The 24,310-nt window shown below is 49.6% G+C and overlaps 1 protein-coding gene across 1 annotated transcript; it reads left to right on the forward strand.

Moving 5' to 3' along the window:
- The first annotated feature begins 261 nt into the window (after positions 1-261).
- LOC122466161 lies at positions 262-24,310 on the forward strand. The gene is made up of 17 exons (XM_043548385.1): positions 262-352; positions 5,896-5,987; positions 6,834-6,917; positions 8,300-8,365; positions 9,212-9,295; positions 10,678-10,743; positions 11,590-11,673; positions 13,056-13,121; positions 13,968-14,051; positions 15,435-15,500; positions 16,347-16,430; positions 17,814-17,879; positions 18,726-18,809; positions 20,191-20,256; positions 21,103-21,186; positions 22,016-22,081; positions 24,227-24,310. The coding sequence occupies exons 1-17, from the start codon at positions 262-264 to the stop codon at positions 24,308-24,310; spliced, it is 1,317 nt and encodes a 438-aa protein (XP_043404320.1).

Raw genomic sequence — 24,310 nt, forward strand, 5'->3', positions numbered from 1 at the left:
TGTTCTTCCCAGCCCTCCTTCAGGAGGTCGAGGATGCCTTGGGGTTGTCCCCATGTAGGAGTTTAAATGGGGAGAACCCTGGGAGGCTTGGGGTATCTCTCTTATAGCAAACTACAAGGCTGGGAGTAACGTATCCCACTGCCATGGATCCCCTTCCACAAATTTACTTAGCATGCTTTTCAATGTCTTGTTAAAAAGTTCCATCAATCCGTCCATCTGGGGGTGGTTTAGGGATGTCCTCGGGGCTTGTATGCCTAAAAGATGGCAGAGGTCAGCCATCAACCGGGAAGTCATGTTAGTCCGCTGGCCTATCAAGATTTCATGGGGTATTCCTACCCGGGAAAAGACTTCGGTGAGTTCGGCAGCTATCATAGGTGCAGTGGCCATCTGTAATGGGACCGCTTCTGGGTACCAGGTAGTGTAATCTACAATCACGAGGATGAATTGGTGGCCCGAGGCACTCTTTTATAGTGGGCCCACCAAGTCAAGTCCTATTCGTTTAAAGGGGATTTTGACTCTTGGAAGAGGTGTGAAGGGCGCCATTTGTACTCCTTTCGGGCCCGTGAGTTGACACTCTGGGCATGATGCACAATAATTCCTCACCTCTTGGTGAATCCCTGGCCAGAAGAATTGCTGCGCCACCTGTTGGTGCCCTGCCCAGGGTACTGAATGCCACCTGTTGGTGCCCTGCCCAGGGTACTGAATGAGCAAGGTGTAGAAGTCCCTGGCGTAGACTTCAAGGGCCCAGCAATTGGCAGAGTATTTCTCAAGTCTGGGGCTCTTCCACCAGCTGATAGAGGAGGTCCCACCATACCTCGGACCATGGGCCTTGGGGTTTTCAGGAAGCCTCCCCCTCTTCTTGATCCCTAACGGTGGCCTGTTCCTAGGCATGCCTAAGTGTGGAGTCCTCTCGCTGTTCCTGAATAAAGTCGCCGTCCCATTCCAGCTCTCTCTGTGCCTCCTCGACAGAGGAATCTGTCAATGTCAGTTGGGGTACTGGAGTTTCAGTGGGTCTAGAGGGCCCTTCCCGAGGATCCTCATCCTTATGCTCTCGCCCAAGTAGTCCTCCCTGTGCCTGCCCCTCATCCTTTCCCATTGGAGGGTCCAGGGCAGACTTTTGCAAGAATTCTCGGAACCATGGCCAGTCCTGCCCTAGGATCACTGGGAAGTCTAGCCTCCAGGTTATACCCACCGAGAGGTTTGCTCTTCGGTTGTGTATTACCAGTGTTACCTGGGCAGTGGGATATGAATGTAGGTCACCATGAACGCATTGGACATAAATGGGGGTTCCGTCTGGCTCCAAATCAGGCACGAGGTCACCCCGGACAAGAGTTTGACTGCAGCCCGAGTCTATCATTGCTGTCGTAGGAACCCCTTTGACGAGCTGCGGGACTTCTAGTTTCCCTGGGCCCCTTCTGTGGGCCCGGGGGCTGGCAACCCAGACTTGCCCATAATTACAGTCCATGTATGGGCAATCCTGATGAAAATGTACTTCTTGACCACATTCATAACAACGGTCTCTCAGTCTTCTGGGTGGCGTGTCAATCCAATTCAGCTCTACCCCTCCAAGTGTTGCCTCTTCCCACAGTATAGGACCTCAGGTGGCAGACAATTTCTGATTTGGGTTGGGGGGCTAGCCTGAGGCTCCCAACGGGCATCGTGGCCCTCCCGTTGGGGTCACCTGAGGTGTTTCCCTGGTTATTTGGCCTCTCCCCATGGGTTCATCTGCCTTGCGGGGTCGGGGTTCTGTAGTCTCCGCTGACAAGTAATCCTCCATCAGGATTACTGCCTCCATAAGTGTCGCGGGGCAGTGTCTACACAACCACTCATTGCCTCTGGCTGGGAGGATTTGAGCAAACTGTTCCAAGCTGACTGCCTCTGCCATTTGTGCCCTGGACGGCTTGTCGGGCTCTAGCCATTGCCAAGCATAGTCCTGTAGATGTTGAGCAACTACCCATGGCCTGACCCCTGTCAGATACTGTCTCTGATGAAAGTGCTGTTGATATGTCTCTGGACTGATACCGGTCTGGTCTAGTATGGCCACCTTCACTGTTTTGTAGTCCAGGGCATCTTGGGGGTCCAGGTTACAGTAGGCTGCTTGAGCTGGGCCGGTTAAAGGGGTACCAGGGTCGTCCAGTGTCCTGCCGGCCATTGTGCAACAGTGGCCACCCACTCAAACATAATGAAGAAGGCCTCAGGATCATCCCCAGGCCCATCTTCATGAGCCTTATGGGGGAGCCCAGGTGGTAGGGGTCTTTTTGGGGATTGGCCAGTGGCTCGCCTGGCCACAGAACGACTGCCCTTTATTGAACAAGCTTTTCCTGTTGGGATTGCTGTTGGGTGGCCAACTCTCGCATCATCTCCTGTTGGTGACTCATTACCTGTTGCAGCAGCTGCACATACTGCTGTTGTTGCTGTATGGCGCTTTGCTGTTGGCCTTCCAGGAGCCATTTCAAGACTTTGTCAGACTCCATACTAGCATCGACTATCTGTGAGTCACTAGCGTGGGACGTTAATCCCAGAGGGGTATTTGCACCGCCTTCCGATTCCTTAGTTTAGGCCTCTCCTTAGGTCTCCAGTCGCTGCCCGCATTCTCCACCATATGTGACATGGCTAAGGTGACCCCATCCGATGTGGGGCGAGTATGCCCGTCTCCCTTGTGGAATGGGACAGGTGCACAAGCCTTATGTGCCTCTTTCCCCCAACCCAAGTCCGTATGTCTGTCCTTAGCTGCGGGATAGTGTGGCCCAATGGCCAGAGTCCATAGGATCATCCTGCTTGGTCAGGGTAACACGCCTAGTGGCTAGAGTCCATACAACACGCCCCTACCATCAGGGCAGGGCAGCCCAATGGCCAGAGTCCTTACAAACACCCAGCTCGCTCATAGTAGCGTGGCCTAGCGGCCAGAGTCCCTACAACACACCCTTAACATCAGGGCAGTGCGGCCCAATGGCCAGAGTCCCTACAAACACCCCGCTCACACGACGTAGTGCAACTTAGCGGCCAGAGTCCATGCAGAGTCTCTCTCTATGGAAGAGAAGAATGAGGGGGGATTTGATAGCTGCTTTCAACTACCTGAAAGGGGGTTCCAAAGAGGATGGACCTAGACTGTTCTCAGTGGTAGCAGATAGCAGAACAAGGAGTAATGGTCTCAAGTTGCAGTGGGGGAGGTTTAGGTTGGATATTAGGAAAAACTTTTTCACTAGGAGGGTGGTGAAACACTGGAATGCGTTACCTAGGGAGGTGGTGGAATCTCCTTCCTTAGAAGTTTTTAAGGTCAGGCTTGACAAAGCCCTGGCTGGGATGATTTAATTGGGGATTGGTCCTGCTTTGAGCAGGGGGTTGGACTAGATGACCTCCTGAGGTCCCTTCCAACCCTGATATTCTATGATTCTATGATTCAATGCACCCCGAATGTCAGGGCAATGCGGCCCAGTAGCCACAATCTATGGGGGCCACCGGCAGGGATGGCTGGTGGCCCAGGTAGGGGGGCCCAGGCCCACCTGACTCCACCGGGCCCTGACCCAGAGCCCTGGTAGCGGCAGAACGACCAGCCACTAGCTCAGTAAGGAGTTCCACCGACACATGCTGAGCTTACCTCAGTGGGAGATACCACTCTGTCACCGCACCTGGGCCACTTCCTACCGTGATCTCGGGCATTGTAGTCCAAGAGGCATTGGGATCTCCAGGTTCCACAGCACCGGCCGCTCCCTGCCCGCTCCGTGGGCTGCTGGGGTCTGAGCCTGTGCTCTACGTCTCTGCTCTCCACTGGCAAAGGCTGGAGGCAGTCTTCAGGAGGAGCTCCTGGCACACGTGCTTCCCCTTTGGCATCCCCTCCTGACTGAGCTGGGCTGCTCTCCTTCATACTGCTACATTTGGAGCATGCCCAGTAGAGAGAAGGGGGTGTGGCTTTCTCAGCCCACAATACAGAATTAACCCCTTCCCATCTGGTGCTGGGCAAGTGCGCCCCATCACAGGGCTGCCAAACACTTTCCATTCTAAATTATAAAGGGAATGTCTGCGAGCTGCTCTGGCAGCTCTATGTGCGTGTGGGGGTGGGGGGTGACAACTTCTGGGCTGGCCATGCCCACCTGCCCCCAGTGGAAGCACCACATGAGGAAAGAGTTTGTCACACTGTCTGCAGTGCCTCACGGTCAGGAATGCTATCCTCAGGATAGACTGTTAAGAAGCAGGGCTGACACCCCAAACTGGTTGTGAGCTCTATACTTATCTTTCACCAACCAAGTAACAAGTGTGAACTCCTCAGGTGCTGTAACAGCCCTGTCATGGAGTCATTGGCAGTCGCCTTGGGCACTCCGGTCTAGCTTGCCACCCAGGCAAGCCTGTTTTTGTGGTAGATGGTCACTTTACATCAAAGATCACAAAATATTCAGGTTACTCCCAGTCCCAAGAGAGCAGTCACTTACCGCAGGTCAATTTGTACCTTAGATCATACCAAAAACAACACTTGTAGCCAATGCTGTAGTAAACTAAGGATTTATTAATGTAAAATAAAAAAAGAAAGCTATTTGCAAGATTAAAGCAGGTAAATACACACACACACACACAAACACAAATGCGTTACCATCTTAAGTTTTAAATGATGATAGAGCTGCTGACAGCTCTTTATGTCCTTTAGGGCTAAAGCAGGTTAATCCTGGGGACCTTTTTGCCTATTCTTAGTAATTCTAGCCCTTTCAGAGTCCAAGTCACAAAAAGGTAGGAATTTCTCCTTGACAAAAATTTTTATTCCCTTCCCCCTTGAGTTCAAACTGATGGGACAAGCGCTTCTGCGTGTCCCCTCTTTATGGGAGTGAGGGGACCATCAACAAAGGTTCTTGTCCCACAGTGGCCTGTCTGGGGCTTATGGCTTTCCTGTGTTGGGCAGGAGATAGCCCCTCCTAGGGCAAAGCATCATTTTACACGTGATGATGTTTTTTTCCTGACTGGGTTTAGAGATTCTAAGCAAACATTTTTTACAGTTCTAGAACAAACACTTAAATATTACCCTGTGGCATGGAAAAAGGCGATAAGAAAGATTAATGCCTGAAGCAATTTACAAGCATTTCATAGGGTCCAAACACTCTATTATTATGAGTTTAACCCCTATCTTAATAATACTAAAACAGAGGTGAGCCACACTGGTTTCCAGCTATGCATTTGTTGGTGTTCACTGAGGCCTAGAGACCTTGACATGAGCTGGCACCTGGTCTACCAGCATCACAGAGCTCTCCCAGCTCCCAGAGTAAGGGGAATTAGAGAGCTGGGCTAGGTTATCCCCAACCATTCCCTGCCCCAGTGTCCCATCAGAGCTCGCACCAGACCTAAGTAGGGCCTTACGAATTTCAAAGCCATGAAAACCACGTCACGGACCGTGAAATTAGCCGTGCCGCGTGAAATGTGATAGCTGGGTGCTCAAGCTTTGGGGCTTCTGTTCCCTCCCCACCCCTGTGTCTCTTCCCCACGTTCTTGGCACCTGCACTCAGGGCTGCTGCCCCCCATCCCCCACAAACATATTTATATATTTATTTTGACATTTCATTGTGATTTGCAGCAGAAACTAATTTTAAAACGTTGAGATTTCCTGGGGAATAAAAATTCTGTTCTTCAAGCAGGTTTTCTTGCCCCCATAGATCCCCCCTTCTTCTGGCTGCACTGTCCCTGACGCCTAGGTGCCAATTTGTTGTCTCCGCCAGCTGAGTTATTACCACCTGCCGTAGCTTCAGCATTTCTCCTCTAAATCAAGGCAGCATGGGCCAGATATTCAGGGGCGCTCAAACACGTTAGGAACTGAGCTCTTTAGGAAATTGGGCCCTTAGTGTGGATATGGAGCCCTTGAAAACCTAGCCCTTAGCTCTTTTAGAAATCTGGCCCCCTGTGTATAATTTTCTATAGGTGGCTTACATTTTGTTTCCACTCAGGAAATACCGGAAGATGCGATCTTGAAGATGTCTGCAGAGGTGCTCTCCGCAATAACTGATCCACAGGTTAGTGTGAGTCTCTCTTAATCTGTGATGTGACAGGAGAATGAAAGACCTGTGAAAAGGGTGCGAAAGAGGCGGAACTGGGGAAGAGGCAACTGAGAGGGAAGAGGTAAACATCTGAGGGGAATGGAGCTCTCTGGTCCTTCTTAGAGACTAGATCCTAATGATTACTACTGTGGGTATTGCCAGTCAGCTCTTGGCACCTCGTCTTCAGTGTAAAAGAGAGGGCGCTACTGGCAGGCGGCGCTGCGTGAGTGACCTCAGCTCTGGAACAAGTCCGTCCCTCCGACCCCCTCCCGTCCTTGTTCTGAATCAGTCTAGTTGTTGACCCTGAGGGCGCACGGTTACCGGTCTCTCTTTGCTAAGACTTTTGGGAAGGAGGAGGCTGGGTGGGGTGAGAGCGGTGGTTCTCAGTCTGCGGCCCGCAGGCCACTTGCCACCCAGTCAGCACACAGCTGCAGCCCATGTGACATCCTGAGGGTTATAAGCAGGGAGTGGCGGGAGGGGCACCTGCCCCGGGCACAGGGCCGGCAGAAGGGGGCAAAAATGGGACAGCACAGGGTCAGGCCCAGCATCGCCCCCTTGGGCACATTGCTCTTTGCTGAGGCGTCTGGAGGGGAGGAGGCTGGATGGGGTTAGAGATTGGGAAGATTTAGGGAGTCCGTGTTGGGGGCTGACCCTTCTTGAGAGGAGTTATATTTGTCAGCTGCTGGTTTTATTTGTTCTCTCTGTCACCCCAGTCAAAGGTGCACTGAGTTTGAAGACAAGCGCCTTTCTCTTCATGTTCTTATTAACAGGAATTATCAGTAATAAATCATGGAATCTCACGGCTTTATCTCTGTTTTTCAGTCACGGGTTAATGAAACGGCCAGCAATGAAGCAGCAGAGATAATGGAGGGATTTAACATGTTTAAACGAATTTGCCAGAGTCAGGTTAGTGTGTGTCTATCATACCCCCAATTACACGGAAGTTGTACTGGCCCAGCTTCTCTCACTACCGGAGCGTGGTTCAGGGATTTGTGTCATCACTATGTGGTGATTTTTGTAATGATTGGCTAATTCACAAGGAATTTCAACCATCATCATTCAGAAGACAGAACAACCAGCAATTACCCCATAGGATGCTACATAGTTGTCTACAAAGAAGGTGGAAAACATTCACCTGAGGCATCTGATTCTGGTCCTTCTTAGAGACTCGATACTAAATTTTTACTACCAGGAGTCCTGCTATTCAAATGAATATGTATTATGTGTAATTCAGTAGTACCTAGGAGCCCCGGGCATGGACCAAGGTCCCGTTATGCTCGGCACTGTGCAAACGTAGAAAATAAAGACCGTCCCTGCCCCCAAGAGCTTCCAATTTCAGTGTAAGACAAGAGAGAAGAGATGCAGACAGACGGGGAGTACAAGGAAATAATGAGATAATATTGGTCTCCCAGCACCCACCTGGAGGCCAGGAGGTAACCGTTGGCGAGTTCCCAAATTGGGATCCAGGTGGACAGTTAGCTGAAGGGGAAAAAAACGGTGACGTTTCTTACAGTAATTGTGGTTCTTTGAATTGTATTGTTCACATGGATCCCCAAACCCACACTCCTACTCCACTTCTACAGAGTTCTTTAGCTCTGGGATTCTGTATGGGTGAAGTAACTGAGGGATGGTTGGGTCTACCCTTCCGTTTATGCCCTCAGGTAGGGAGGGAGAGGGCATTCTGGGTGCAGGCGCAGCCCCAACGGACACAGTTGGCCAAAAGATCCAGACTTGAGCACACGGGGCACGTGCACACCAGATGTGGGATCCATACGACCAGTATGTCTCGCAGAACCACAGTTTCTGTAAGGGAAGGAACCGTTCTTTTCAGAATTCCTGAATCCACGTCTTTTACAAAAAACCAACAAATTCTGCAAATGTATTTATTCATTCATTTTGACTTTTCATTGTGATTTGCAGCAGAAACTAGTTTTAAACCGTTGAGATTTCCTGGGGAATAAAAATTCTGTTCTTCAAGCAGGTTTTCTTGCCCCCATAGATCCCCCCTTCTTCTGGCTGCACTGTCCCTGACGCCTAGGTGCCAATTTGTTGTCTCCGCCAGTTGAGTTATTACCACCTGCCGTAGCTTCAGCATTTCTCCTCTAAATCAAGGCAGCATGGGCCAGTTTTTCAGGGGCGCTCAAACACGTTAGGACTTGAGCTCTTTAGGAAATCGGGCCCTTAGTGTGGATATGGAGCCCTTGAAAACCCTAGCCCTTAGCTCTTTTAGAAATCTGGCCCCCTGTGTATAATTTTCTATAGGTGGCTTACATTTTGTTTCCACTCAGGAAATACCGGAAGATGCGATCTTGAAGATGTCTGCAGAGGTGCTCTCCGCAATAACTGATCCACAGGTTAGTGTGAGTCTCTCTTAATCTGTGATGTGACAGGAGAATGAAAGACCTGTGAAAAGGGTGCGAAAGAGGCGGAACTGGGGAAGAGGCAACTGAGAGGGAAGAGGTAAACATCTGAGGGGAATGGAGCTCTCTGGTCCTTCTTAGAGACTAGATCCTAATGATTACTACTGTGGGTATTGCCAGTCAGCTCTTGGCACCTCGTCTTCAGTGTAAAAGAGAGGGCGCTACTGGCAGGCGGCGCTGCGTGAGTGACCTCAGCTCTGGAACAAGTCCGTCCCTCCGACCCCCTCCCGTCCTTGTTCTGAATCAGTCTAGTTGTTGACCCTGAGGGCGCACGGTTACCGGTCTCTCTTTGCTAAGACTTTTGGGAAGGAGGAGGCTGGGTGGGGTGAGAGCGGTGGTTCTCAGTCTGCGGCCCGCAGGCCACTTGCCACCCAGTCAGCACACAGCTGCAGCCCGTGTGACATCCTGAGGGTTATAAGCAGGGAGTGGCGGGAGGGGCACCTGCCCCGGGCACAGGGCCGGCAGAAGGGGGCAAAAATGGGACAGCACAGGGTCAGGCCCAGCATCGCCCCCTTGGGCACATTGCTCTTTGCTGAGGCGTCTGGAGGGGAGGAGGCTGGATGGGGTTAGAGATTGGGAAGATTTAGGGAGTCCGTGTTGGGGGCTGACCCTTCTTGAGAGGAGTTATATTTGTCAGCTGCTGGTTTTATTTGTTCTCTCTGTCACCCCAGTCAAAGGTGCACTGAGTTTGAAGACAAGTGCCTTTCTCTTCATGTTCTTATTAACAGGAATTATCAGTAATAAATCATGGAATCTCACGGCTTTATCTCTGTTTTTCAGTCACGGGTTAATGAAACGGCCAGCAATGAAGCAGCAGAGATAATGGAGGGATTTAACATGTTTAAACGAATTTGCCAGAGTCAGGTTAGTGTGTGTCTATCATACCCCCAATTACACGGAAGTTGTACTGGCCCAGCTTCTCTCACTACCGGAGCGTGGTTCAGGGATTTGTGTCATCACTATGTGGTGATTTTTGTAATGATTGGCTAATTCACAAGGAATTTCAACCATCATCATTCAGAAGACAGAACAACCAGCAATTACCCCATAGGATGCTACATAGTTGTCTACAAAGAAGGTGGAAAACATTCACCTGAGGCATCTGATTCTGGTCCTTCTTAGAGACTCGATACTAAATTTTTACTACCAGGAGTCCTGCTATTCAAATGAATATGTATTATGTGTAATTCAGTAGTACCTAGGAGCCCCGGGCATGGACCAAGGTCCCGTTATGCTCGGCACTGTGCAAACGTAGAAAATAAAGACCGTCCCTGCCCCCAAGAGCTTCCAATTTCAGTGTAGGACAAGAGAGAAGAGATGCAGACAGACGGGGAGTACAAGGAAATAATGAGATAATATTGGTCTCCCAGCACCCACCTGGAGGCCAGGAGGTAACCGTTGGCGAGTTCCCAAATTGGGATCCAGGTGGACAGTTAGCTGAAGGGGAAAAAAACGGTGACGTTTCTTACAGTAATTGTGGTTCTTTGAATTGTATTGTTCACATGGATCCCCAAACCCACACTCCTACTCCACTTCTACAGCGTTCTTTAGCTCTGGGATTCTGTATGGGTGAAGTAACTGAGGGATGGTTGGGTCTACCCTTCCGTTTATGCCCTCAGGTAGGGAGGGAGAGGGCATTCTGGGTGCAGGCGCAGCCCCAACGGACACAGTTGGCCAAAAGATCCAGACTTGAGCACACGGGGCACGTGCACACCAGATGTGGGATCCATACGACCAGTATGTCTCGCAGAACCACAGTTTCTGTAAGGGAAGGAACCGTTCTTTTCAGAATTCCTGAATCCACGTCTTTTACAAAAAACCAACAAATTCTGCAAATGTATTTATTCATTCATTTTGACTTTTCATTGTGATTTGCAGCAGAAACTAGTTTTAAACCGTTGAGATTTCCTGGGGAATAAAAATTCTGTTCTTCAAGCAGGTTTTCTTGCCCCCATAGATCCCCCCTTCTTCTGGCTGCACTGTCCCTGACGCCTAGGTGCCAATTTGTTGTCTCCGCCAGTTGAGTTATTACCACCTGCCGTAGCTTCAGCATTTCTCCTCTAAATCAAGGCAGCATGGGCCAGTTTTTCAGGGGCGCTCATACACGTTAGGACTTGAGCTCTTTAGGAAATCGGGCCCTTAGTGTGGATATGGAGCCCTTGAAAACCCTAGCCCTTAGCTCTTTTAGAAATCTGGCCCCCTGTGTATAATTTTCTATAGGTGGCTTACATTTTGTTTCCACTCAGGAAATACCGGAAGATGCGATCTTGAAGATGTCTGCAGAGGTGCTCTCCGCAATAACTGATCCACAGGTTAGTGTGAGTCTCTCTTAATCTGTGATGTGACAGGAGAATGAAAGACCTGTGAAAAGGGTGCGAAAGAGGCGGAACTGGGGAAGAGGCAACTGAGAGGGAAGAGGTAAACATCTGAGGGGAATGGAGCTCTCTGGTCCTTCTTAGAGACTAGATCCTAATGATTACTACTGTGGGTATTGCCAGTCAGCTCTTGGCACCTCGTCTTCAGTGTAAAAGAGAGGGCGCTACTGGCAGGCGGCGCTGCGTGAGTGACCTCAGCTCTGGAACAAGTCCGTCCCTCCGACCCCCTCCCGTCCTTGTTCTGAATCAGTCTAGTTGTTGACCCTGAGGGCGCACGGTTACCGGTCTCTCTTTGCTAAGACTTTTGGGAAGGAGGAGGCTGGGTGGGGTGAGAGCGGTGGTTCTCAGTCTGCGGCCCGCAGGCCACTTGCCACCCAGTCAGCACACAGCTGCAGCCCGTGTGACATCCTGAGGGTTATAAGCAGGGAGTGGCGGGAGGGGCACCTGCCCCGGGCACAGGGCCGGCAGAAGGGGGCAAAAATGGGACAGCACAGGGTCAGGCCCAGCATCGCCCCCTTGGGCACATTGCTCTTTGCTGAGGCGTCTGGAGGGGAGGAGGCTGGATGGGGTTAGAGATTGGGAAGATTTAGGGAGTCCGTGTTGGGGGCTGACCCTTCTTGAGAGGAGTTATATTTGTCAGCTGCTGGTTTTATTTGTTCTCTCTGTCACCCCAGTCAAAGGTGCACTGAGTTTGAAGACAAGCGCCTTTCTCTTCATGTTCTTATTAACAGGAATTATCAGTAATAAATCATGGAATCTCACGGCTTTATCTCTGTTTTTCAGTCACGGGTTAATGAAACGGCCAGCAATGAAGCAGCAGAGATAATGGAGGGATTTAACATGTTTAAACGAATTTGCCAGAGTCAGGTTAGTGTGTGTCTATCATACCCCCAATTACACGGAAGTTGTACTGGCCCAGCTTCTCTCACTACCGGAGCGTGGTTCAGGGATTTGTGTCATCACTATGTGGTGATTTTTGTAATGATTGGCTAATTCACAAGGAATTTCAACCATCATCATTCAGAAGACAGAACAACCAGCAATTACCCCATAGGATGCTACATAGTTGTCTACAAAGAAGGTGGAAAACATTCACCTGAGGCATCTGATTCTGGTCCTTCTTAGAGACTCGATACTAAATTTTTACTACCAGGAGTCCTGCTATTCAAATGAATATGTATTATGTGTAATTCAGTAGTACCTAGGAGCCCCGGGCATGGACCAAGGTCCCGTTATGCTCGGCACTGTGCAAACGTAGAAAATAAAGACCGTCCCTGCCCCCAAGAGCTTCCAATTTCAGTGTAAGACAAGAGAGAAGAGATGCAGACAGACGGGGAGTACAAGGAAATAATGAGATAATATTGGTCTCCCAGCACCCACCTGGAGGCCAGGAGGTAACCGTTGGCGAGTTCCCAAATTGGGATCCAGGTGGACAGTTAGCTGAAGGGGAAAAAAACGGTGACGTTTCTTACAGTAATTGTGGTTCTTTGAATTGTATTGTTCACATGGATCCCCAAACCCACACTCCTACTCCACTTCTACAGAGTTCTTTAGCTCTGGGATTCTGTATGGGTGAAGTAACTGAGGGATGGTTGGGTCTACCCTTCCGTTTATGCCCTCAGGTAGGGAGGGAGAGGGCATTCTGGGTGCAGGCGCAGCCCCAACGGACACAGTTGGCCAAAAGATCCAGACTTGAGCACACGGGGCACGTGCACACCAGATGTGGGATCCATACGACCAGTATGTCTCGCAGAACGACAGTTTCTGTAAGGGAAGGAACCGTTCTTTTCAGAATTCCTGAATCCACGTCTTTTACAAAAAACCAACAAATTCTGCAAATGTATTTATTCATTCATTTTGACTTTTCATTGTGATTTGCAGCAGAAACTAGTTTTAAACCGTTGAGATTTCCTGGGGAATAAAAATTCTGTTCTTCAAGCAGGTTTTCTTGCCCCCATAGATCCCCCCTTCTTCTGGCTGCACTGTCCCTGACGCCTAGGTGCCAATTTGTTGTCTCCGCCAGTTGAGTTATTACCACCTGCCGTAGCTTCAGCATTTCTCCTCTAAATCAAGGCAGCATGGGCCAGTTTTTCAGGGGCGCTCAAACACGTTAGGACTTGAGCTCTTTAGGAAATCGGGCCCTTAGTGTGGATATGGAGCCCTTGAAAACCCTAGCCCTTAGCTCTTTTAGAAATCTGGCCCCCTGTGTATAATTTTCTATAGGTGGCTTAAATTTTGTTTCCACCCAGGAAATACCGGAAGATGCGATCTTGAAGATGTCTGCAGAGGTGCTCTCCGCAATAACTGATCCACAGGTTAGTGTGAGTCTCTCTTAATCTGTGATGTGACAGGAGAATGAAAGACCTGTGAAAAGGGTGCGAAAGAGGCGGAACTGGGGAAGAGGCAACTGAGAGGGAAGAGGTAAACATCTGAGGGGAATGGAGCTCTCTGGTCCTTCTTAGAGACTAGATCCTAATGATTACTACTGTGGGTATTGCCAGTCAGCTCTTGGCACCTCGTCTTCAGTGTAAAAGAGAGGGCGCTACTGGCAGGCGGCGCTGCGTGAGTGACCTCAGCTCTGGAACAAGTCCGTCCCTCCGACCCCCTCCCGTCCTTGTTCTGAATCAGTCTAGTTGTTGACCCTGAGGGCGCACGGTTACCGGTCTCTCTTTGCTAAGACTTTTGGGAAGGAGGAGGCTGGGTGGGGTGAGAGCGGTGGTTCTCAGTCTGCGGCCCGCAGGCCACTTGCCACCCAGTCAGCACACAGCTGCAGCCCGTGTGACATCCTGAGGGTTATAAGCAGGGAGTGGCGGGAGGGGCACCTGCCCCGGGCACAGGGCCGGCAGAAGGGGGCAAAAATGGGACAGCACAGGGTCAGGCCCAGCATCGCCCCCTTGGGCACATTGCTCTTTGCTGAGGCGTCTGGAGGGGAGGAGGCTGGATGGGGTTAGAGATTGGGAAGATTTAGGGAGTCCGTGTTGGGGGCTGACCCTTCTTGAGAGGAGTTATATTTGTCAGCTGCTGGTTTTATTTGTTCTCTCTGTCACCCCAGTCAAAGGTGCACTGAGTTTGAAGACAAGCGCCTTTCTCTTCATGTTCTTATTAACAGGAATTATCAGTAATAAATCATGGAATCTCACGGCTTTATCTCTGTTTTTCAGTCACGGGTTAATGAAACGGCCAGCAATGAAGCAGCAGAGATAATGGAGGGATTTAACATGTTTAAACGAATTTGCCAGAGTCAGGTTAGTGTGTGTCTATCATACCCCCAATTACACGGAAGTTGTACTGGCCCAGCTTCTCTCACTACCGGAGCGTGGTTCAGGGATTTGTGTCATCACTATGTGGTGATTTTTGTAATGATTGGCTAATTCACAAGGAATTTCAACCATCATCATTCAGAAGACAGAACAACCAGCAATTACCCCATAGGATGCTACATAGTTGTCTACAAAGAAGGTGGAAAACATTCACCTGAGGCATCTGATTCTGGTCCTTCTTAGAGACTCGATACTAAATTTTTACTACCAGGAGTCCTGCTATTCAAATGAATATGTATTATGTGTAATTCAGTAGTACCTAGGAGCCCCGGGCATGGACCAAGGTCCCGTTATGCTCGGCACTGTGCAAACGTAGAAAATAAAGACCGTCCCTGCCCCCAAGAGCTTCCAATTTCAGTGTAAGACAAGAGAGAAGAGATGCAGACAGACGGGGAGTACAAGGAAATAATGAGATAATATTGGTCTCCCAGCACCCACCTGGAGGCCAGGAGGTAACCGTTGGCGAGTTCCCAAATTGGGATCCAGGTGGACAGTTAGCTGAAGGGGAAAAAAACGGTGACGTTTCTTACAGTAATTGTGGTTCTTTGAATTGTATTGTTCACATGGATCCCCAAACCCACACTCCTACTCCACTTCTACAGAGTTCTTTAGCTCTGGGATTCTGTATGGGTGAAGTAACTGAGGGATGGTTGGGTCTACCCTTCCGTTTATGCCCTCAGGTAGGGAGGGAGAGGGCATTCTGGGTGCAGGCGCAGCCCCAACGGACACAGTTGGCCAAAAGATCCAGACTTGAGCACACGGGGCACGTGCACACCAGATGTGGGATCCATACGACCAGTATGTCTCGCAGAACCGACAGTTTCTGTAAGGGAAGGAACCGTTCTTTTCAGAATTCCTGAATCCACGTCTTTTACAAAAAACCAACAAATTCTGCAAATGTATTTATTCATTCATTTTGACTTTTCATTGTGATTTGCAGCAGAAACTAGTTTTAAACCGTTGAGATTTCCTGGGGAATAAAAATTCTGTTCTTCAAGCAGGTTTTCTTGCCCCCATAGATCCCCCCTTCTTCTGGCTGCACTGTCCCTGACGCCTAGGTGCCAATTTGTTGTCTCCGCCAGTTGAGTTATTACCACCTGCCGTAGCGTCAGCATTTCTCCTCTAAATCAAGGCAGCATGGGCCAGTTTTTCAGGGGCGCTCAAACACGTTAGGACTTGAGCTCTTTAGGAAATCGGGCCCTTAGTGTGGATATGGAGCCCTTGAAAACCCTAGCCCTTAGCTCTTTTAGAAATCTGGCCCCCTGTGTATAATTTTCTATAGGTGGCTTACATTTTGTTTCCACTCAGGAAATACCGGAAGATGCGATCTTGAAGATGTCTGCAGAGGTGCTCTCCGCAATAACTGATCCACAGGTTAGTGTGAGTCTCTCTTAATCTGTGATGTGACAGGAGAATGAAAGACCTGTGAAAAGGGTGCGAAAGAGGCGGAACTGGGGAAGAGGCAACTGAGAGGGAAGAGGTAAACATCTGAGGGGAATGGAGCTCTCTGGTCCTTCTTAGAGACTAGATCCTAATGATTACTACTGTGGGTATTGCCAGTCAGCTCTTGGCACCTCGTCTTCAGTGTAAAAGAGAGGGCGCTACTGGCAGGCGGCGCTGCGTGAGTGACCTCAGCTCTGGAACAAGTCCGTCCCTCCGACCCCCTCCCGTCCTTGTTCTGAATCAGTCTAGTTGTTGACCCTGAGGGCGCACGGTTACCGGTCTCTCTTTGCTAAGACTTTTGGGAAGGAGGAGGCTGGGTGGGGTGAGAGCGGTGGTTCTCAGTCTGCGGCCCGCAGGCCACTTGCCACCCAGTCAGCACACAGCTGCAGCCCGTGTGACATCCTGAGGGTTATAAGCAGGGAGTGGCGGGAGGGGCACCTGCCCCGGGCACAGGGCCGGCAGAAGGGGGCAAAAATGGGACAGCACAGGGTCAGGCCCAGCATCGCCCCCTTGGGCACATTGCTCTTTGCTGAGGCGTCTGGAGGGGAGGAGGCTGGATGGGGTTAGAGATTGGGAAGATTTAGGGAGTCCGTGTTGGGGGCTGACCCTTCTTGAGAGGAGTTATATTTGTCAGCTGCTGGTTTTATTTGTTCTCTCTGTCACCCCAGTCAAAGGTGCACTGAGTTTGAAGACAAGCGCCTTTCTCTTCATGTTCTTATTAACAGGAATTATCAGTAATAAATCATGGAATCTCACGGCTTTATCTCTGTTTTTCAGTCACGGGTTAATGAAACGGCCAGCAATGAAGCAGCAGAGATAATGGAGGGATTTAACATGTTTAAACGAATTTGCCAGAGTCAGGTTAGTGTGTGTCTATCATACCCCCAATTACACGGAAGTTGTACTGGCCCAGCTTCTCTCACTACCGGAGCGTGGTTCAGGGATTTGTGTCATCACTATGTGGTGATTTTTGTAATGATTGGCTAATTCACAAGGAATTTCAACCATCATCATTCAGAAGACAGAACAACCAGCAATTACCCCATAGGATGCTACATAGTTGTCTACAAAGAAGGTGGAAAACATTCACCTGAGGCATCTGATTCTGGTCCTTCTTAGAGACTCGATACTAAATTTTTACTACCAGGAGTCCTGCTATTCAAATGAATATGTATTATGTGTAATTCAGTAGTACCTAGGAGCCCCGGGCATGGACCAAGGTCCCGTTATGCTCGGCACTGTGCAAACGTAGAAAATAAAGACCGTCCCTGCCCCCAAGAGCTTCCAATTTCAGTGTAAGTACAAGAGAGAAGAGATGCAGACAGACGGGGAGTACAAGGAAATAATGAGATAATATTGGTCTCCCAGCACCCACCTGGAGGCCAGGAGGTAACCGTTGGCGAGTTCCCAAATTGGGATCCAGGTGGACAGTTAGCTGAAGGGGAAAAAAACGGTGACGTTTCTTACAGTAATTGTGGTTCTTTGAATTGTATTGTTCACATGGATCCCCAAACCCACACTCCTACTCCACTTCTACAGAGTTCTTTAGCTCTGGGATTCTGTATGGGTGAAGTAACTGAGGGATGGTTGGGTCTACCCTTCCGTTTATGCCCTCAGGTAGGGAGGGAGAGGGCATTCTGGGTGCAGGCGCAGCCCCAACGGACACAGTTGGCCAAAAGATCCAGACTTGAGCACACGGGGCACGTGCACACCAGATGTGGGATCCATACGACCAGTATGTCTCGCAGAACCGACAGTTTCTGTAAGGGAAGGAACCGTTCTTTTCAGAATTCCTGAATCCACGTCTTTTACAAAAAACCAACAAATTCTGCAAATGTATTTATTCATTCATTTTGACTTTTCATTGTGATTTGCAGCAGAAACTAGTTTTAAACCGTTGAGATTTCCTGGGGAATAAAAATTCTGTTCTTCAAGCAGGTTTTCTTGCCCCCATAGATCCCCCCTTCTTCTGGCTGCACTGTCCCTGACGCCTAGGTGCCAATTTGTTGTCTCCGCCAGTTGAGTTATTACCACCTGCCGTAGCTTCAGCATTTCTCCTCTAAATCAAGGCAGCATGGGCCAGTTTTTCAGGGGCGCTCAAACACGTTAGGACTTGAGCTCTTTAGGAAATCGGGCCCTTAGTGTGGATATGGAGCCCTTGAAAACCTAGCCCTTAGCTCTTTTAGAAATCTGGCCCCCTGTGTATAATTTTCTATAGGTGGCTTACATTTTGTTTCCACTCAGGAAATACCGGAAGATGCGATCTTGAAGATGTCTGCAGAGGTGCTCTCCGCAATAACTGATCCACAGGTTAGTGTGAGTCTCTCTTAATCTGTGATGTGACAGGAGAATGAAAGACCTGTGAAAAGGGTGCGAAAGAGGCGGAACTGGGGAAGAGGCAACTGAGAGGGAAGAGGTAAACATCTGAGGGGAATGGAGCTCTCTGGTCCTTCTTAGAGACTAGATCCTAATGATTACTACTGTGGGTATTGCCAGTCAGCTCTTGGCACCTCGTCTTCAGTGTAAAAGAGAGGGCGCTACTGGCAGGCGGCGCTGCGTGAGTGACCTCAGCTCTGGAACAAGTCCGTCCCTCCGACCCCCTCCCGTCCTTGTTCTGAATCAGTCTAGTTGTTGACCCTGAGGGCGCACGGTTACCGGTCTCTCTTTGCTAAGACTTTTGGGAAGGAGGAGGCTGGGTGGGGTGAGAGCGGTGGTTCTCAGTCTGCGGCCCGCAGGCCACTTGCCACCCAGTCAGCACACAGCTGCAGCCCGTGTGACATCCTGAGGGTTATAAGCAGGGAGTGGCGGGAGGGGCACCTGCCCCGGGCACAGGGCCGGCAGAAGGGGGCAAAAATGGGACAGCACAGGGTCAGGCCCAGCATCGCCCCCTTGGGCACATTGCTCTTTGCTGAGGCGTCTGGAGGGGAGGAGGCTGGATGGGGTTAGAGATTGGGAAGATTTAGGGAGTCCGTGTTGGGGGCTGACCCTTCTTGAGAGGAGTTATATTTGTCAGCTGCTGGTTTTATTTGTTCTCTCTGTCACCCCAGTCAAAGGTGCACTGAGTTTGAAGACAAGCGCCTTTCTCTTCATGTTCTTATTAACAGGAATTATCAGTAATAAATCATGGAATCTCACGGCTTTATCTCTGTTTTTCAGTCACGGGTTAATGAAACGGCCAGCAATGAAGCAGCAGAGATAATGGAGGGATTTAACATGTTTAAACGAATTTGCCAGAGTCAGGTTAGTGTGTGTCTATCATACCCCCAATTACACGGAAGTTGTACTGGCCCAGCTTCTCTCACTACCGGAGCGTGGTTCAGGGATTTGTGTCATCACTATGTGGTGATTTTTGTAATGATTGGCTAATTCACAAGGAATTTCAACCATCATCATTCAGAAGACAGAACAACCAGCAATTACCCCATAGGATGCTACATAGTTGTCTACAAAGAAGGTGGAAAACATTCACCTGAGGCATCTGATTCTGGTCCTTCTTAGAGACTCGATACTAAATTTTTACTACCAGGAGTCCTGCTATTCAAATGAATATGTATTATGTGTAATTCAGTAGTACCTAGGAGCCCCGGGCATGGACCAAGGTCCCGTTATGCTCGGCACTGTGCAAACGTAGAAAATAAAGACCGTCCCTGCCCCCAAGAGCTTCCAATTTCAGTGTAAGACAAGAGAGAAGAGATGCAGACAGACGGGGAGTACAAGGAAATAATGAGATAATATTGGTCTCCCAGCACCCACCTGGAGGCCAGGAGGTAACCGTTGGCGAGTTCCCAAATTGGGATCCAGGTGGACAGTTAGCTGAAGGGGAAAAAAACGGTGACGTTTCTTACAGTAATTGTGGTTCTTTGAATTGTATTGTTCACATGGATCCCCAAACCCACACTCCTACTCCACTTCTACAGAGTTCTTTAGCTCTGGGATTCTGTATGGGTGAAGTAACTGAGGGATGGTTGGGTCTACCCTTCCGTTTATGCCCTCAGGTAGGGAGGGAGAGGGCATTCTGGGTGCAGGCGCAGCCCCAACGGACACAGTTGGCCAAAAGATCCAGACTTGAGCACACGGGGCACGTGCACACCAGATGTGGGATCCATACGACCAGTATGTCTCGCAGAACCACAGTTTCTGTAAGGGAAGGAACCGTTCTTTTCAGAATTCCTGAATCCACGTCTTTTACAAAAAACCAACAAATTCTGCAAATGTATTTATTCATTCATTTTGACTTTTCATTGTGATTTGCAGCAGAAACTAGTTTTAAACCGTTGAGATTTCCTGGGGAATAAAAATTCTGTTCTTCAAGCAGGTTTTCTTGCCCCCATAGATCCCCCCTTCTTCTGGCTGCACTGTCCCTGACGCCTAGGTGCCAATTTGTTGTCTCCGCCAGTTGAGTTATTACCACCTGCCGTAGCTTCAGCATTTCTCCTCTAAATCAAGGCAGCATGGGCCAGTTTTTCAGGGGCGCTCAAACACGTTAGGACTTGAGCTCTTTAGGAAATCGGGCCCTTAGTGTGGATATGGAGCCCTTGAAAACCTAGCCCTTAGCTCTTTTAGAAATCTGGCCCCCTGTGTATAATTTTCTATAGGTGGCTTACATTTTGTTTCCACCCAGGAAATACCGGAAGATGCGATCTTGAAGATGTCTGCAGAGGTGCTCTCCGCAATAACTGATCCACAGGTTAGTGTGAGTCTCTCTTAATCTGTGATGTGACAGGAGAATGAAAGACCTGTGAAAAGGGTGCGAAAGAGGCGGAACTGGGGAAGAGGCAACTGAGAGGGAAGAGGTAAACATCTGAGGGGAATGGAGCTCTCTGGTCCTTCTTAGAGACTAGATCCTAATGATTACTACTGTGGGTATTGCCAGTCAGCTCTTGGCACCTCGTCTTCAGTGTAAAAGAGAGGGCGCTACTGGCAGGCGGCGCTGCGTGAGTGACCTCAGCTCTGGAACAAGTCCGTCCCTCCGACCCCCTCCCGTCCTTGTTCTGAATCAGTCTAGTTGTTGACCCTGAGGGCGCACGGTTACCGGTCTCTCTTTGCTAAGACTTTTGGGAAGGAGGAGGCTGGGTGGGGTGAGAGCGGTGGTTCTCAGTCTGCGGCCCGCAGGCCACTTGCCACCCAGTCAGCACACAGCTGCAGCCCGTGTGACATCCTGAGGGTTATAAGCAGGGAGTGGCGGGAGGGGCACCTGCCCCGGGCACAGGGCCGGCAGAAGGGGGCAAAAATGGGACAGCACAGGGTCAGGCCCAGCATCGCCCCCTTGGGCACATTGCTCTTTGCTGAGGCGTCTGGAGGGGAGGAGGCTGGATGGGGTTAGAGATTGGGAAGATTTAGGGAGTCCGTGTTGGGGGCTGACCCTTCTTGAGAGGAGTTATATTTGTCAGCTGCTGGTTTTATTTGTTCTCTCTGTCACCCCAGTCAAAGGTGCACTGAGTTTGAAGACAAGCGCCTTTCTCTTCATGTTCTTATTAACAGGAATTATCAGTAATAAATCATGGAATCTCACGGCTTTATCTCTGTTTTTCAGTCACGGGTTAATGAAACGGCCAGCAATGAAGCAGCAGAGATAATGGAGGGATTTAACATGTTTAAACGAATTTGCCAGAGTCAGGTTAGTGTGTGTCTATCATACCCCCAATTACACGGAAGTTGTACTGGCCCAGCTTCTCTCACTACCGGAGCGTGGTTCAGGGATTTGTGTCATCACTATGTGGTGATTTTTATAATGATTGGCTAATTCACAAGGAATTTCAACCATCATCATTCAGAAGACAGAACAACCAGCAATTACCCCATAGGATGCTACATAGTTGTCTACAAAGAAGGTGGAAAACATTCACCTGAGGCATCTGATTCTGGTCCTTCTTAGAGACTCGATACTAAATTTTTACTACCAGGAGTCCTGCTATTCAAATGAATATGTATTATGTGTAATTCAGTAGTACCTAGGAGCCCCGGGCATGGACCAAGGTCCCGTTATGCTCGGCACTGTGCAAACGTAGAAAATAAAGACCGTCCCTGCCCCCAAGAGCTTCCAATTTCAGTGTAAGACAAGAGAGAAGAGATGCAGACAGACGGGGAGTACAAGGAAATAATGAGATAATATTGGTCTCCCAGCACCCACCTGGAGGCCAGGAGGTAACCGTTGGCGAGTTCCCAAATTGGGATCCAGGTGGACAGTTAGCTGAAGGGGAAAAAAACGGTGACGTTTCTTACAGTAATTGTGGTTCTTTGAATTGTATTGTTCACATGGATCCCCAAACCCACACTCCTACTCCACTTCTACAGAGTTCTTTAGCTCTGGGATTCTGTATGGGTGAAGTAACTGAGGGATGGTTGGGTCTACCCTTCCGTTTATGCCCTCAGGTAGGGAGGGAGAGGGCATTCTGGGCCTATGTGTATAATTTTCTATTGTTGGTTTAAAATTTGTTTCCCCTCAGGAAATATCAGAAAATGCGATCTTGAAGATGTCTGCAGAGGTGCTCTGCACAATAACTGGTCCACAGGTTAGTTTGAGTCTCTCTTAATGTATGATGTGGCAAGGAAACAGATGACCTGTGTGAAGGGTGCGAAGGAGGCACAGTTTGGGAAGAGGCAAACATCTCAGGGGAATGAAGCTCTCTGTGCGTGACAACCACCCTGGCATGTTCACTGAGTGTTATCTGAGGGGAAATGCACCCATTTCCCTTTTAGGACAGGGGAGCAATCTGAACTTAATTAAAAAAAATAATTCGGGGGGCAGGCCCAGGTCTGCAAAGCTACGTAGGTGCCTGAATTCCAAATGTAGGTGCCTAAATCACAGTTTTCGATTTGCCACCTCACAGGGGAGCTCGCTAATCACTGGGCTCTGAGAGATCCTGCTGTGGGTCTCTCTCCATGTCTCTTGTTGAGGTTTTTCTACATTAACTGAATAATTAAAATTAACTGGGCCAGACAAAAAGTGAGAATCACTCCAGAGCCCAGTGATTAGGGGACGCAGCTGAGTAGCTGGCTCAGCCCTGTTCAAATCCCTTCTCCCCGTCAGGCAGAGGGGGGACTTAAACTAGGTGCAGAGGTGCCAACTTTCTTTTCTACCCCTGCCCTGCCCCATGCCCACCTCCACTCCAGCCCTTCCCCCAAGGCCCCACCCCCACCTCTTTTCATCCCATTCTGCCCCATTTCCCGAGCTCCCCACCCTCAATCAGCCCCTTCCTGCCCCAGCTCCTCCCCTTTCCCCTACTGCTGAACAGCTGATGCGGGCGGAAAGCTCAGCGGGGCCAGGGGGAAGGGAAGTCGCTGATCGGCTGGGCCGCCAGTGGGTGCTGTGAACCCACTATTTTTTCCTGTGGGTGCTCCAGCGCCGGAGCAGCCATGGAGTCGGCACCTATGGCCAGGTGTCTCCTGCACCCTGAGTAAGTACGTTAACCACCGGGCTAAAGGTTGTGAAGAAGGGCCTCCTTGTCCTGACATTGTTTTGTGCCGACTTAGGTGTGCTCAGAGCAGAAATACCGGATTGGTCCCAACATACCAGATAGGAGCTTCTCCACCTGCCTTCCATCTGGTTTGTGGAGCACGTCACTCTAGGCACCCGGGCGCTTATCCCCTGCCTCAGCCCCGGAGCAGTTCAGGAACCTTGGGGAAGACAGATGTTTGGCCACCTAACTTACATGTGGGGCTTGATCACACAGTAGTTCCTTTTGGGTGTTTAGCCCTTAGTGACCAGTTCTGACAGTGTGGGTCAGTATTAAAAAAACAAACAATGACAATAGGTCAGTGCTTCCAGTCTGCTCTCCCCAGTCAATAGGACAGAAATGGGATGTCTGTAGGCTTGTTGTCTGCAGAAAGAGCAGCCTTGATATTCTCTCCCTTTCTCCTCCACATTCTGGAACTAGAGAAGGAATGTGGAATAAGGTCCTCTGCTGTCTCACAACTTTTAAGCCTGTTTTCTTTTCATGCACTTACCCCTCCAGATTTTCCATTTCTTATCTTCATAAATCTCTTAATTCATATTTCTCTTCAGTACTTCTGACTTTAATCCTCCCTCTGTGCTACCTCGCCTCCATTCTGCAGAGGTAACCTGAATTGTACAGCAGGGCTTCTGTTTAAACCTCAACTCTTCTAAGTGCTCTAAATTCTACTTGGTTATTCAGATTGCCTTGAAATTTGGTGTGCCTCATAAGGATATGGAATTCTGTAACTGTTCTAAATTTGGGGTGTGACAGGGTGCTAAGCAGAAAACTGCTTAGCCAACCCTCTGTCACTACAGCTCCAATTAAGGGAGGTGAATTGGAGCTGGGTAGATCACCTGGCCCTGATTGGGGAAGCTGGAACAGCTGCTGCCTCTTCAGGCTGGGGCTGGATAAAAGCCTCAGGGGAAGGAAGTCAGGGGGGAGGAGCTGGAAAGAGGGGAAACTGTACTATAGGAAAGGCAGTGAGTGGAAGCAGGGAGAAATAGCTTCCCCCCCCCGGTAGACTGTAAGAAGGGGACTATGTGTGTGGTGGGAACACTACTTGTAAATAAAAGCACCAGATGAGCACTGCACTAAGGTCTCTGTGTGACTTTCTCAGCCTAGCGAGGGCAGGAGCCAGAAGGGCTCTGCAGGGACCCCATTACAGGGGAAATTTGCCCATAGGATTTCAAAAATATAGCCCCTGATTTTTTTCAAAAATAGTTAACAGATTTTGGGAAGCTTTTGGTGCTCATCGATAGCAATGAAATCAGTGCTCAGATCATTGTATCCAATGCTCCAGAGTGA

Source organism: Chelonia mydas, chromosome 6, assembly GCF_015237465.2.
Source record: "Chelonia mydas isolate rCheMyd1 chromosome 6, rCheMyd1.pri.v2, whole genome shotgun sequence".
Lineage (NCBI taxonomy): Eukaryota > Metazoa > Chordata > Testudines > Cheloniidae > Chelonia > Chelonia mydas.